General features: G+C 59.9%; 2 protein-coding genes across 5 annotated transcripts in view; one reads left to right on the top strand and one right to left on the bottom strand.

Annotated features, from left to right (window-relative positions):
• Window positions 1–42: 42 nt before the first annotated feature.
• On the top strand, window positions 43–11,251 carry NFKB2 (nuclear factor kappa B subunit 2). Of its 4 annotated transcripts, none has more exons than XM_039708766.1 (24): window positions 43–238; window positions 2,991–3,174; window positions 4,214–4,366; window positions 4,595–4,673; window positions 5,143–5,183; window positions 5,286–5,384; window positions 5,629–5,780; window positions 6,383–6,489; window positions 6,635–6,793; window positions 6,886–6,990; window positions 7,132–7,217; window positions 7,343–7,481; window positions 7,561–7,680; window positions 7,775–7,960; window positions 8,124–8,265; window positions 8,405–8,519; window positions 8,718–8,925; window positions 9,016–9,185; window positions 9,340–9,442; window positions 9,556–9,785; window positions 9,977–10,046; window positions 10,159–10,331; window positions 10,408–10,519; window positions 10,616–11,251. In XM_039708766.1, exons 2-24 carry the CDS (start codon window positions 3,130–3,132, stop codon window positions 10,729–10,731), a joined length of 2,910 nt encoding a protein of 969 aa, XP_039564700.1. In that variant the 5' UTR covers window positions 43–238; window positions 2,991–3,129; the 3' UTR covers window positions 10,732–11,251. The 4 variants fall into 4 exon arrangements, with proteins under 4 accessions (XP_039564700.1, XP_039564701.1, XP_039564702.1 ...); XM_039708767.1 differs by having other exon boundaries at window positions 51–238; window positions 4,214–4,258; XM_039708768.1 differs by lacking the exon at window positions 4,214–4,366 and having other exon boundaries at window positions 52–238.
• The window catches only part of PSD (pleckstrin and Sec7 domain containing), a 37,994-nt gene continuing 36,186 nt past the window's right edge, over window positions 11,193–13,000 (bottom strand). Inside the window, exon 17 of the mRNA XM_039708765.1 lies at window positions 11,193–12,990. Coding sequence (XP_039564699.1) covers window positions 12,751–12,990 — 240 coding nt within the window. The 3' untranslated portion in view covers window positions 11,193–12,750. The remainder of the gene's footprint in view (window positions 12,991–13,000) is intronic.

Consider the following 13,000-nt stretch of genomic DNA (forward strand, 5'->3'; position numbering starts at 1 on the left):
CAGCCATGAGCTCGGGGCTCGGTTCCCTGACCCGAGTGCCAGCCAGGTGGCGGACAGGCGGTGTCGCCGGGATGCAGCAGCCTGGAGGAGCCCGTCCCGTCGGGGGTCCCCTGGCCCGCCCTCCCGCTGTCTGTTCCGGGCGGAGCCGGGTCCGGGAAGCCCCGGGAGGCGGAGCCGGGTCGGGACTTTCCCGGTACCGCGGCCGGGGCGCGGCGGCCGGGCTGCGGCTGGGAGGAAGGTAAGCGGTGCGGGGCCTGGGGGTGCCGGGGGGACGCGCCCAGCAGCGGCGGGCAGGGCTACCCTCGGGACGGCTCCCAGGGAAAGGGAGTTGAGCGGTCCCGAGGTCTAAAATCCCTGTGCTTGGGCTGCCCGACCCAGCGGAAGGGTCCTGGGCTCGCTCTCGCTCCGGCAGCCACGCCGGTGCCTGGCTGCCTCTGGCCGGCCGTGCGGGCAGCTGGGCTGGGGGTTCATGGGAAGATCCAAGCTGGAGAGACAGGTGCTCTCCTGGAGGGGAGAGACCGCTAGTCCCAGCGCGGGCGGTTACACCCTTTTCCCTGCCGGTGGGGAAGTTCCCTGTTTTCCGTTGTGCCAGTGGGTTCTGCCCCATCCTGCAGCTCTCCCTCTTGCGTCCTGAGCCCTGCCTGCGCTGCAGCAGGGCTGGCTGCTGCCCGCTCCGGGGGACTCAGATCCGTGCCCGCAGGCTCGGCAAGCTGCAGCCCAAATGGAGCAGTGAGCACTACCACGGCAGTGGTAATGTGGGCAGAGTGGAAACTGGAGAGAGTGAAAGACAGTAAACCCCGCCGGGCTGACGCTGGCAGGGGTTCTCCAAGGGCATACAGCTGGATTAATAGTTCATAACAGCAGAGGAGCTGATTTACAGGCCCTTAGAGGAGAAAACCAGAAGATCAGTGGGCGGCTGGGGTTTCCCAAAACCAACTTGATAGCCACAATGGGAGTAAAGGCGTTTTATGCAGAGATACACAAATGGCTTCAGTGCTCAAAGGCAGGCTGTCAGGAGGGGAAGGCTTAGAAAGCTTTCAGGGGGAGGGGATTTCTCTCTGCCATGCTTGCTGGTCAAGGACTTGGTTTCCAGGAAGGGTCTCAGAGCAAAGTCACTGTGAACACAATATGAGAGACTCAGCAGCCTCTGGCCAGTAGCTGTTGGGACTCCAGGGATGGAGCAGAGCACAGGATTTGTGCAGAAAGCAAGGCCAAGGATTTAGGGCTATTGTTTGCAGGTGTTAGCAGACCCAAGGGAAATCAAAATGTGAAGGGAAGAGTATGTCAGAGGAGCAGCCAGCTGAGTGGCTGGAACATGTCAGCTGTACACCAGCACAGTTTAGAGCAGGGCTGTACTGCTGCCTCTTGCATTTCTGGGGCACCCTTTCCCATGGCTACTAAACACTCCTGCCTCAGATAGGCTGACGTGTGTTTCCCTCCTGCCTGCAGGGCATCAGCTCTGCAAGTCAGCCGACTGTCATGGGAGGAAAGAAAATAGCACCTGCATTACTAGGTCACGTTCAAGGAGCTGCAGGCATGGAACACTGGCTTTAACTCACACTGCTTGCCAAAGGCTGGCCCTTAATTGAAGCGCTCTGGCTGGCACAGGGAGGCTGTGCCATCTGGCAAGGGTGCTCTGGCAGTGCTGCATCCCAGGGCAGAGAGCTGATGCTGCTCTGGGCAGTGCCTTGCAGCTGGATTGCTGCTTTTTCCCCCCATTCCCAGCAATGCCCAGAAAATCCTTCCTGAACCCTAGGAATGTGTGAAGATGGAGAGGAATTGGCCAAGTAAGTGGGGTCTGCAGTTCAAGCCCATGATCCAGGGCAGATGTGTTGGGAAGACAGAGCAGGGGATGCTGCTGATAGAGGAAGGAGAGATGCGTTCCCTTCTGGCATGTGTGGGGGCATATGCTGCACTCCTAGGGAAACCCCCAGTCCTGGAGGCTGGAAAGGCATGCTGCTTGGCACAGGAGGCAGCACTTCACCCTGACAGCAGGTCTGAGGTTGCTTTTCCAGGAACAGGGAGGCAGGTGATGAGACCATCTCTGCTCAGCAAGCAAGATGGGCTTCCTCCAGCACACACTGCACAAGGGTGCAGGGATATGGCTGCAGCCTCCAGAGAGAGCCAGAGCTGTGTGGGATGGGGAGCCGCAGGTACGACTCCAAAACATTCTTTAGTCATGCTGTTTGCTGCAACAAGTGGAAGTGTCCCGGGCAGCAGTGAGTGAGCTGTGAAAACACCTCAAGAGGAGATGGAGCTGATGCCACTGGAGAAGGGGAGTTGTGCTATTCAAGGGGCACAGTCTGTTCTTATCCAGCAGCTTCAGGCCTGGGCTTCCCCACCAGGATCAGTGGGTAGGGTAGGTGGCTGTTCCCAGCACACTGAGGAAGGTTTGTCCCTTTGTTCACCTCTCTGGGAGATCTGTGCCCAGCAGATAGGGTGGCTGACTGGTGGTGGCAGGCTGAAGCTGTCCAGGTGGGATGATCAATGGGATCCCAACAGCAGGCAGTCTGTGCTGCTTCCCACAGACCAGCAGGAGATTGTGTCCATGTTCCTAGGCCTTCAGAAGGCCCTGCAGAGTGACAGGAGGAGGGTTCCCACCTCATTTTGCAGTGCTGGATCTGTACCTTCTCCTTGCACCCTCCCCTGCACTTGCAGGTCCCACAGACTCCACATCCCAAGCTACACATTTGGCTGGGATGCATCTCCCTGCTTAGGTGGCAGGCCAACCGGGAAAAACCTCAGGCTTGAGGTCACAGGACAGTCCCTTTGGAAGACTTGAGTGGCTGAAAAATCTCCTTGAAAAGGCTCTGTTCAGCTTCTGAAGAATATGAGTCACGCACGGATTGAACAATCTCCTTCCTTCCCCTCTTCTCCCACACACTCAAAATCCCCTGAGTGGGACCTGCAGCAACCACTGATTCAGAAATTCATAGTGTGAGGGCATTGTGGAGTCAGATACGGGATTTTTTTTTCTTTTCATTGGTTAGTGAGAAGAAATGAGGAGCGTGCCTGTAGGCTCTCCCCTGGTCCTGCCCCTTTGCTAGAAGTCGCCGGTGGTTTTCTGTGGTCGGGCAGAGCTGGACCCCAGCGGAACTCCTGTCTGTGGTACTGGCAGTCTCTGTGGCGATGCTGGGGCTGAACGGGCTGCTGAGACCAACCTCTTCCTCCGCGGTGAGTAGAAAGGTGTGAGCTCTGTGGGCTCCTGCTGCTGGCAGTGCCTGCTGGGGTCGGCGGGGAGCATCCAGTGCTGAGTGCTGGGGCGGTGGGAGCTGCTCCCACAGGGAGCTCGGGGGCTGCCGCTTCCACTTGGAAGCCGGTGGGAAGGAGGCAATGGGAACACGGATACCGAATGCCTCTCTCTGGCCACCTCGGCGGGAAGGATGCGGGGTCTGCTGTGTAAGTTAAAACTGGGGAGAGGGAAAGCACCCCTTTGGGTGCCTAGCAAGGGGCTGCTGCCTCTGCAGAGTGCTGCAGAGATTCCCTTGGCCGGGGGGAGCCATGGGCTTGGGGACAGCACTTTGGGGCGACTCCTGTTTGAGTCCATAGGGGCTTGGAGACACATCCCTGTGCAGGATGGGATGATGTGGGGTAGGGATCTTGGGGAACCCAGGGCTTTCTGCGGGGGTTTACGGCGCGGGCGGTGCTTCCAGCCGTGCTGCAGGGCAGGTCTGGCTGGGGAAGGGCTCATGGCAGCGCAGCGGGACTGGCACCCGCAGCGGGACAGGCGGCCGGGGACGGCGTGGGGTAAATCCCTCCGTACTCCCGAGGGGAAAACACGGCACATCTGGCGCTCCGGAGTTGCCAGGCAGCGCCCGGGCGAGAACGGCCGGGGGAGGCGGGCGGGAGTGCTCCGGGATTTCCAGCCCGCCCGGGGCTCCGAGTCCGAAATTCCCAGGCGGGGAGGGGACAGCCCGTCCTGCTGCCCCGAGCGGCCGCCGGCGGGCGCAGGAGCAGCCGGGCCGGCAGTCCCGCTCCGAGCCGTGCCGGGCCGACCCTGGCGTTCCGCGGCCCCAGGGCCGTGCCCCGACCCTGGCGTTCCGCGGCCCCTGTGCCGGGCCGGGCCGGGCCGGGCCGGGCCGTGCCCCGGGCGGGGCGGGGCGGTGACGCGCGGTCCCGTCATTTCCCGGCTCGGCGGGGTTTCTAGGGACTTTCCGGAGCGGCCGTGCCTTCCTGCAGCCCCGCTCCCCGCTCAACCCCCCTCTCCCCGCAGGCCGGCGGCCGGCCCCGCGCCGACATGGACGAGCAGTTCCAGCCCGTGAGTGCGGCACGGATCGGATCGGATCGGCCCGGGGGCTGTCGCTGCCTGGTCCCGGCCCCGGAGCTGGGCAGGGGGCAGTGCCCGACCCCGCGGGTGGGCTGGGAGGTGGGGGTCCGTGCCTGCTTCCGGGGAGGGAGGTGGGAGGGTCTGTGTCAGCCTCCAGGGGTGGGCACCGAGGGGTCTGCACCTGCCCACCTCTCTTCCCGGGCAGGGACAGGGATCTGTGCCTGCCCCGATGGGGTTCTGTGCCAGACTGCCCTCACCAGCCCAGGGCAGTCGGGGGATTCCAGCCCAAACACACTCATCACACTCACCTTCCTTCCCATCACCTAGTGCCTGGATGGGATTGACTATGATGACTTGAGTTTTGGCTCCCACATGGTGGAGCAGAAGGAGCCCGTGATAGAGACAGGTAAGGGCCCCTTTGGCTGTACCCTTCCAGGGGTCCCCAGCTGCAGTGGAGTTTCCCAGCAGGTTGACTCACACCTTTTAGTTGCCAGAAGCACCACAGTGTTTGTCCTTACTGGTCCCACTGTGGGCTGGCTGGAAATCCCTGTCTTGTGACACCAGGATGGGGCTTGTTCCATCTGTCCCTACTATTCAGTCTGCCAGGGACTACCAGGTTGGGCTGTGACCTCCCGGGGGTCCCTGTTTCCCAAGTGGCAGAGCATCCTCTGGCCCTCCCCTCCCCTTCTTGCTGCTCTGACTGCTGTTCTCAGCTGGGTTTGGGGACAGTACAGGGTTTGGGGACTCTGAGGACCCCCATGGGACAGACAGGGGTCACATCACCTTCAGTGCTGATCCCTCCAGCATCCTTAGTGGGAACATGCACTTTGGTTATCCCATGTTTCTCACTGGTACCTCTCCTTTCTGTCCTCCAGTGGAAGGTCCCTACCTTGTCATTATTGAGCAGCCAAAGCAGGTAAGGATGTCACCCAAGTAAAGACAGGTGTAACTCTCACCTCCTGCTCCCATGGCATCAGGCTTTGGCCACCCTTGGCTGACCCGCTCTCTGCCTCCACAGCGGGGTTTCCGATTTCGGTACGGCTGCGAGGGCCCTTCCCATGGGGGGCTGCCGGGAGCATCCAGTGAGAAGGGGCGCAAGACCTATCCCACTGTCAAGGTGAGCTGCCATGGGAAGGGGAGGGAGCAGTGTCCTCAGCCAGTAGTGCATGAGCGTCAGGAGGGAGCCTTGAAGGGAGATCAGGAAATTTCTATTAAGCTTTTGTATGTCTCCTGGTGCTGGAGGGATGGGAGAGCTGCAGCAGGAGGGGTGGTGGCCATGGGGAGGGATAACAGGGATTTGTAGAGAATCCTTCAGGCTCCTGGCTTATTGTACCTGACCCCCATCTCCCTCTTCCCTGCAGATCTGTAACTACACAGGGATGGCCCGGATCGAGGTAGACCTGGTGACGCACAGTGACCCTCCCCGTGTACATGCTCACAGCCTGGTGGGCAAGCAGTGCAATGAGGCTGGCAACTGTGTCACAATCGTGGGACCCAAGGACATGACTGCTCAGTATGTGCCAGGAGGACTCAGGGTGGCTTCTTGCCAGTGTGAGGTGGCTGTGGGTGCTGCCTGCAGCTTTTGAGATGAGGAGAAGATAGGGGTTAGTGCACCCTGAAGCTGGGTTTGCTGGATGAGGTCAGGCGTGTGTTGTTCATTGTTGCAACTCTGTCCCCTGAGCATCTTGCCTGTCTCTGGGTTTTGACGTATGCAACTTATTTTGAGTTTCTGTCCTTGAGGTTGCAGCTCCCCAGCTTTGCAGATGACTTTTGAAGTCAGCCTGAGTCACAGGGTTATTCTGCCACTGCTGCAGTTGCTCTTACATATCCATCTCTGGCTCAGCTCAGTACCATTTGTATCTCACTGGCCGTCAGTCCTCCTGGTCTTGTCTTTGACAGCCCTCTGGACTTGTCAGCTCCGGGAGCTCAGAGTTTCTGGGGCTCCTTTCCTTCCTCTGCAGTTGCTCCTCTTCTGCTGCACACACACTGATTCCCTGCTGCCTGAGTGGCACTGCTCTGTGCTCAGGACCTTCCCAGGTGCAGGAGTATGTGCCCCTTTGGCCTTGCTGCTCCTGGCTTTGATGCTCCCAGATCCCAGCAGGCTCTCTTCTCCAGGTTCAGCAACCTGGGTGTGCTCCATGTCACCAAGAAGAATATGATGGAGATCATGAAGGAAAAGCTGAAGCAGCAGAAGATGCGCAACAGGAGCCGTCTGCTGACAGGTGAGGGCAGCCTGGGGACTCAGTGGGCCTCGGCACTGTGGGCTGACAGCTGGGGCTGGGCTTAGCCTGGGGTGGGGTGGGTAGGTGGGGCAGCTGGAGCACTGTCCCCTCATACAGCCTGACAGTTTGTCCCCCTGCCCGCCAGAAGTGGAGCTGCGTGAGATCGAGCTGGAGGCAAAGGAGCTGAAGAAGGTGATGGACCTGAGCATTGTGCGGTTGCGCTTCACCGCCTACCTCCGTGACAGCAGTGGGAACTTCACGCTGGCTCTCCAGCCTGTCATCTCAGACCCCATCCATGACAGCAGTGAGTGTGGGGCCAGTCCAGGGGCCCAAGAGATGGGGCAGGAGGGAGTAAGGACTTCTGCACAGTGACTCCCAACACCTCTTGATCTGCAGAGTCCCCTGGAGCTTCCAACCTGAAGATCTCACGGATGGATAAGACAGCAGGCTCCGTGCGGGGAGGAGATGAAGTCTACTTGCTGTGTGATAAAGTTCAGAAAGGTAAAGCAATTCTCCAGATGAAACCTTCTGGAGGGGCTGTAGCAGAAGAGATCAGGGGCCCCTGGATGGTCTGGGGTCTTTGTCCTTGGAGCCTGTTTGGGGCAAGGACACAGGCGGTGCCAGTGCCACTTCTCTCCCCAGATGACATCGAAGTGCGTTTCTACGAGGATGATGAGAACGGCTGGCAGGCCTTTGGTGACTTTTCTCCTACAGATGTGCACAAGCAGGTACAGGGGATGTGGGGAGTGTCTTGCTCTGCTTCAAGGCAGAAGACTGCCTTGTGGGGTGAGGCAGCCCTGTCTCCAGCTTCAGGGATGAGCAGAACCTCATGTCCATCATGTCCTGCCCACAGTATGCCATTGTCTTCCGCACACCCCCCTACCACAAGCCCAAGATCGACCGTCCTGTCACCGTCTTCCTGCAGCTGAAGCGGAAGCGGGGAGGGGACGTGAGCGACTCCAAGCAGTTCACCTACTACCCAGTGGTGGAAGGTGAGCACCACCCAGGCAGGCTGGCATGTCCCCTGCTGCTGGGGCTGCCTCTCACCCTGCTGCCCCTCTCTCCCCACAGATAAGGAAGAAGTGGAGAGGAAGCGCAAGAAAGTCCTGCCTCAGTTTCCTCAGCACTTTGGCGGTGGCTCACACATGGGGGGGGCTGGTGGTGGGGCCGGGGGCTTTGGCTCTGGAGGAGGTGAGTGGTGATGCCTCTTCCTCCTCTGTCAGATGGCTGAGGTCTGGCCCTGGGGGCTCCCTTCTGCTCACCCATCCTCTGCCTTGCCCCACAGGTGGGAGCCTCAGCTTCCCATACTCCTCTGGGCTGACCTACAACAGCATCTACTCTCCCGGCCCCCACCCAGTGGGGAGCTACCAGGGGGGTGTGCAGATGAAGGGCCCCGAGGCAGAGGGGCCTGAGAGCGACAGGCAGGCACCTGCAGAAGAAAGCACATACTGCAAGGAGCTGCAGAAGCACGGTAGGAGGAGCTGAGCTTGAGGGAGGGCTTGGGCACATTGCACAGGAGAGGAGGCATGGAGTGGGGACCTTTTGGGGTTGTGTGCTGCTCTCCACACCTGGTGGATGCAGAAGGGTGGATGGGGCTGCTGCTCCTGGAGGTGACATCCTGCTTTGCCCCCCAGCCCAGCTGTGCCAGCTGTGGATGCTGGCGTTAGCCCGGCGCAATGCCCATGCCCTGCTCGACTACTCGGTCACCGCCGACCCCCGCATGCTGCTGGCAGTCCAGAGGCACCTGGCTGCATCACAGGATGAGAACGGAGACACGTGAGCACACGAGGGGTTGGAAGGGAGAGCAGGGTGGTCTTGTTGTCTGTCAGAGTCATTCTGGGGGCTCTGAGGACAGCAGGGAGTACCTGGGGAATTATGGAGCTGAGCTAGGGGCTGTTTCCCACTCTCTCAACAGGCCTTTGCACCTTGCTATAATCCATGAGCAGACAGCTGTGATCAAGCAGCTGATCGACGTCATTGTTAGCATCCCCAGCCAGCAGATCATCAACATCTCCAATAACCTGCAACAGGTACGTGTGTTTCAGAGCAGCCAGTTCTCCTCTTCCTGGGAGTAGTTCCTCACTCCTGTTTTCCAACCCTGGGGGCTCCTGTAGCTGCTCCTGCTGAGGGGAGGCTGCAATCTGAACAAGTTGCAGCTGCTGGAGAGAATGGTGGTGCAGGACTTGGCTCCTCTTGTGAGCTGCTGAGGATGTGCTGCTGTCCTGCAGACACCACTGCATCTGGCAGTCATCACCAAGCAGCCCCAAGTGGTCCAGCTCCTGCTGCAAGCCCGCGCTGACCCAACCTTGCTGGACCGCTATGGCAATTCCCTGCTGCACCTGGCACTGCAGGCTGGTGATGAAGAGATGCTGAGGACACTACTGGCTCACCTGGGCTCAGCTGCCCCTTACCTGCTCCTCCTGCCCAATTTCCATGGTGAGTGTGGCTCAGGGGTGATGAGCAGGACCCCGGTGATGCCATCATGGGCTTGACCAGAAGGCTGCTGAGCCTATCCCCATCTTGCAGGCCTCCTGCCTGTGCATTTGGCTGTGAAGGCAAAGAGTTTGGCTTGCCTGGACCTGCTGGTCAGGACGGGAGCAGATGTGAATGCAGTGGAGAGGCAAAGTGGGAGGACCCCACTGCACCTGGCTGTGGAGATGGAGAACCTGAACATGGCCACCCACCTGGTGAAGAAGGTATGGAGCAGCTGCTGTAGTGGTGGCTGTGGGACAGGGATGGGGTGCAGCCTCCTACAGGCTCCTGGCAGAACTGGGGGCTCCCCTGAGGCCTTGGGGTGTAGGAGGAGCAGTGCCCAGGCAGCTCATCCTCATGATCTCACACCTTTCTTAGCTGGGAGCAGACATCAACAGCCGGACTTTCGCCGGGAACACCCCCCTGCACTTGGCTGCTGGCCTGGGCTCCCCCACCCTCACCAAACTGCTCCTTAAAGCTGGTAAGGCACTGCCCTTCCTCCTTCCCTCCCCACAGCTCTGGCTGCCTGTCCTGGCTGGTGGCAGGCACAAGGTCAGACCCGTGGACCTGGCTCATGCCACCCTTTCCCAACAGGGGCAGATGTTCTGTGTGAGAATGATGAGCCCATGAGCCTATCCTCATCAGAGGCCAGTAGCGACACAGACACTGATCCTGAGGAGCAGGAGCTGGCCATGGATGTGGGGGAGCCAGCCCTGGCTGCAGAACACAGCACCAGCTCCAGGCTTTCCACACAGGGGCAGTGGCAGGCAGGGCACAGGCAGCGCCGCTGCCACACGTCCCTGGACCTGACTCGGAGCCAGAAGGTGTGTGGTGCAGTGGGACAAACTCACGGGGAAAGTTTGTGCAGGCCATGGCATGGATGGAGCAGAGTTCCAGGAGATGCTCCTGTGAGGATGCCTGTGCTCCTCTGTGTCCTGCAGAGATCCAAGGTGTGAGGAGGCAATGGGGGATGTGGGCAGTGCTTTGGAAGATTGACATCCATGTCTGTCCGCAGGTGCGGGAGATCCTGCTGCAGGCCTCCCAGCAGGGGCCCGAGGCACAACTGCCCACTGCCCCCCAGCCAGGTGAGCAGCCCCTCCTGCCCCAGCCCAACTCAGAGGCACCACACCTAGCAGGGGAACACCCTCCCGGCAGCAAGGATGGGCAGCCTGTGATGGGGGCACCTCTTTGCCACAGGGAAGGTCCTGTCACTGGACAGTGAGGCACTGCAGGGGCTGGAGCAGCTGCTGAACCAGGACTGCAGTGGGTCAGACTGGATCGAGCTGGCCAAGCGCCTGGGGCTGTGCAGCCTCGTGGAGACCTACAAGGACACGCCCTCGCCCAGCGCCAGCCTCCTGCGCAGTTACGAGGTCAGTGCCTCGCTGGGGTGCCTCTGTCCCCTCTCCTCTCTGGCCATCAGCCCTACTCAGTGCTCTCTCTCTGCAGCTGGCAGGTGGCAGCCTGGGGGGACTGCTGGAGGCATTGGACTCCATGGGGCTCCACAACGCCGTGAGGATGCTCCACAAAACCGAGGCACTGGAGAAGCTGCAAAGCACAGGTACAGAGAGTGAGGGCTGGGGCTGGTGGGCAGGGAGTGTCTCTGCTGCCCCCCTCGTTGCCCCATCACTAAGAGCAGCTGGGGATTGCTTTGCAGAGCTGAAGGAAGACAGTGCCTATGGCAGTGAGTCCGTGGAAGAGGAGCAGGCACCCACGCTAGCCCTGAAGCCGGGGGGTGAGCTGCCCCCCAGCCAGCAGCCACAGGTGCACTGAGGAGCCAGCCAGCAGCCCCTATGACCACACAGGGAGCTACACTGCCCTCTGCTTTACCCACACAAGTGCCTTCTGGACTAGGGGTCCAGCTGCCTGGACTCAGGGGGATGGGATGCAGCTGGCTCCTGCCCGTCTCTGCTCTTATTTAATGGTTTCTCTTCTGAATAAAAGGACACAGGTTCCATTAGTCTTCACCCTCCCTCTCTCCAGTCCCAGCAGTGAGCTGGGCACTAAACCCCCTGAACCCTGCCTGGGTCTCAAGTCTGGCAGCAAGGAGACAGCTGCCAGCCCCTCCTCAGCATCCCTTGGTGCTGGGGCTGTCCCCAGCCATGGGGAAGAAACCACAGCACACCCAAGAAGTGAAGAGCAAGTTTTACTTCAGTAACTGAGAGAAGAAGCTGTACAAAGGTTTTTTTTCCCCACCACCCCCCAAGCCACCTGGGGCAAGGGTGGTTATGGGTTTGGTTTTTTTTTTTTTTTGCAATAGACTCAAAAGAGCAGAATAAAAAGTTTTGACACATTCGCAAAGTCAGTGCTGAAACCAGCCAGGTCCCAGGCGGCTGAGAACTGCATGTGTGCCAGCCCCTGGTCACAGCCCTTCACTGTGCCTGGACCCCTTTTTGGACAATCCTGCAGCCATGCTCCATCACTTGCACCGTGCTCTAGACAAGCATCCTTCAGCCCACTCTGGAGTGGGGAGGGCTGCCCCAGCCTGCCCCTCATGCTGGCAAGGAGGGAGCCTGTTGCTGAGGAAGGGGCTGCACCAGTGCTGCTGCAGCATGAGGACTGCAGCACTACAGACCAGGCTTTGCTGGTAGCCTCTGAGGCCCCAGTCATGCATTGGAAAAGAGATGGGAAGAAAAGCTGGCTCCAGCTGTACTGGACCCATAGGGCAGGGGGACCCCCATCTCAACCCTGGCTCCAGGGGTCACCACTCCACGGCGAGTACTTACACACTGCTGCCCACTGCCCTGGGTATGATGCTCATACCCAGGGTGCTGCAAACAGGGCTGCCAGCAGTGGGTGGTGCAGAATGGGGGTCATGAAGCACCGGTGCATCAGCCTCCCATGCAGCCACACGTGCAGCAATGGGTGCTGCCATCTCAAGGCTGCCTCCTTGGAACTGGCAGCCACAGGGCTGTCTCCCCAAGGAGTTGCTGGTGCTGAAGTGGAGCTGGGGAGCAGGCAGCAGCAGTACACACAGTAGCCCACGCTCAGCTTGCTGTAGGGCGGGGGCGTGGGGAGCTGGATCGCCCCCTGAGTCCTTTTAAAAACCTCTTTCCCTCAGAGTGCACTGCCTACAAGATATGGCTGGGTTTGTGTTTTTGTTTTTTTTTAAACAGTTCCCATAAAGCATCAAAAGTAGCCCCAAAAAAAAACCTTCCTGGTGGTCAGCTTGATCTGGTACTAAAAAGTGCAAAACTGTATCACAAAAATGATTCAAAAGTTGTAAGAAAGCGGGGAGGGTGCAGAGGTGACTGAGGTGGCAGGGAAGGGACCAGGTGCTGTTGCCCTGACTTCCCTGGCCACCAGCCCTAGGAGAGGGGACAGTCTAGGGCTGGTCCCTGCCCATCTACCCCCATGGCACGATGGAGCTGGAGAAGCGGCCGCTGGCTTTTTTTTGCTGCATTTGTCTTGTTTTTTTTAAGCCATTGAAGAATTGAGCCCAGCGGGTAGGTTTCAGTTGCTCCCTCTCCCCAGGGCAGCAAGAGTAGGTCCTGCAGCCAAGTGCAGGAGGTCCTGCAGCCAAGTGCAGGACGAGGAGGGGCAGAACAGGTTGGATGGGGCCAGGCAGCTCCTGCAGGCAAGGACTGGGTACCATCCTGCTCTGCCACTGTCTCTGGTGGAGGGGCCACGGCCCTGCATGGCGGTGCTGGCGGCTGCAGAAGGGCTGTCACGCCCTCCAGCTCGTGCCGCAGACAGACGGACACATGCAGGGTCTCGGCAGGCACACGGCCTCCGCCCCCGTGCCGGGGGAACAGGAACAGAGCTGCAGTTCAGGCAGCTGAGACCCCACACTTACGACTTCTGGGGGTGGCCAGGGGGCTGGCGGCCGGTGCGCTCTGACACGTTGCGCTTCACCTTGGTGCTCGTGCTGGAGGGCTCTGCGTTGAGTGAGGGGCTGGAGCGGGACTTTTTCAGGCCATCGTCCTCCCCACCCACTGTGTCAAAGAGGGTGGACTCAAAGGCTGCCAGGTCCTCGGAGCCAGCCTTCAGCTTGGCCCGCAGCAGCATGGCATAGGTGCCATAGCGGGATTTCTGAGGAGCA

This window comes from Passer montanus, unplaced genomic scaffold, assembly GCF_014805655.1.
Source record: "Passer montanus isolate IOZ18808 unplaced genomic scaffold, ASM1480565v1 scaffold21, whole genome shotgun sequence".
In the NCBI taxonomy this organism is placed as follows: Eukaryota; Metazoa; Chordata; class Aves; order Passeriformes; family Passeridae; genus Passer; species Passer montanus.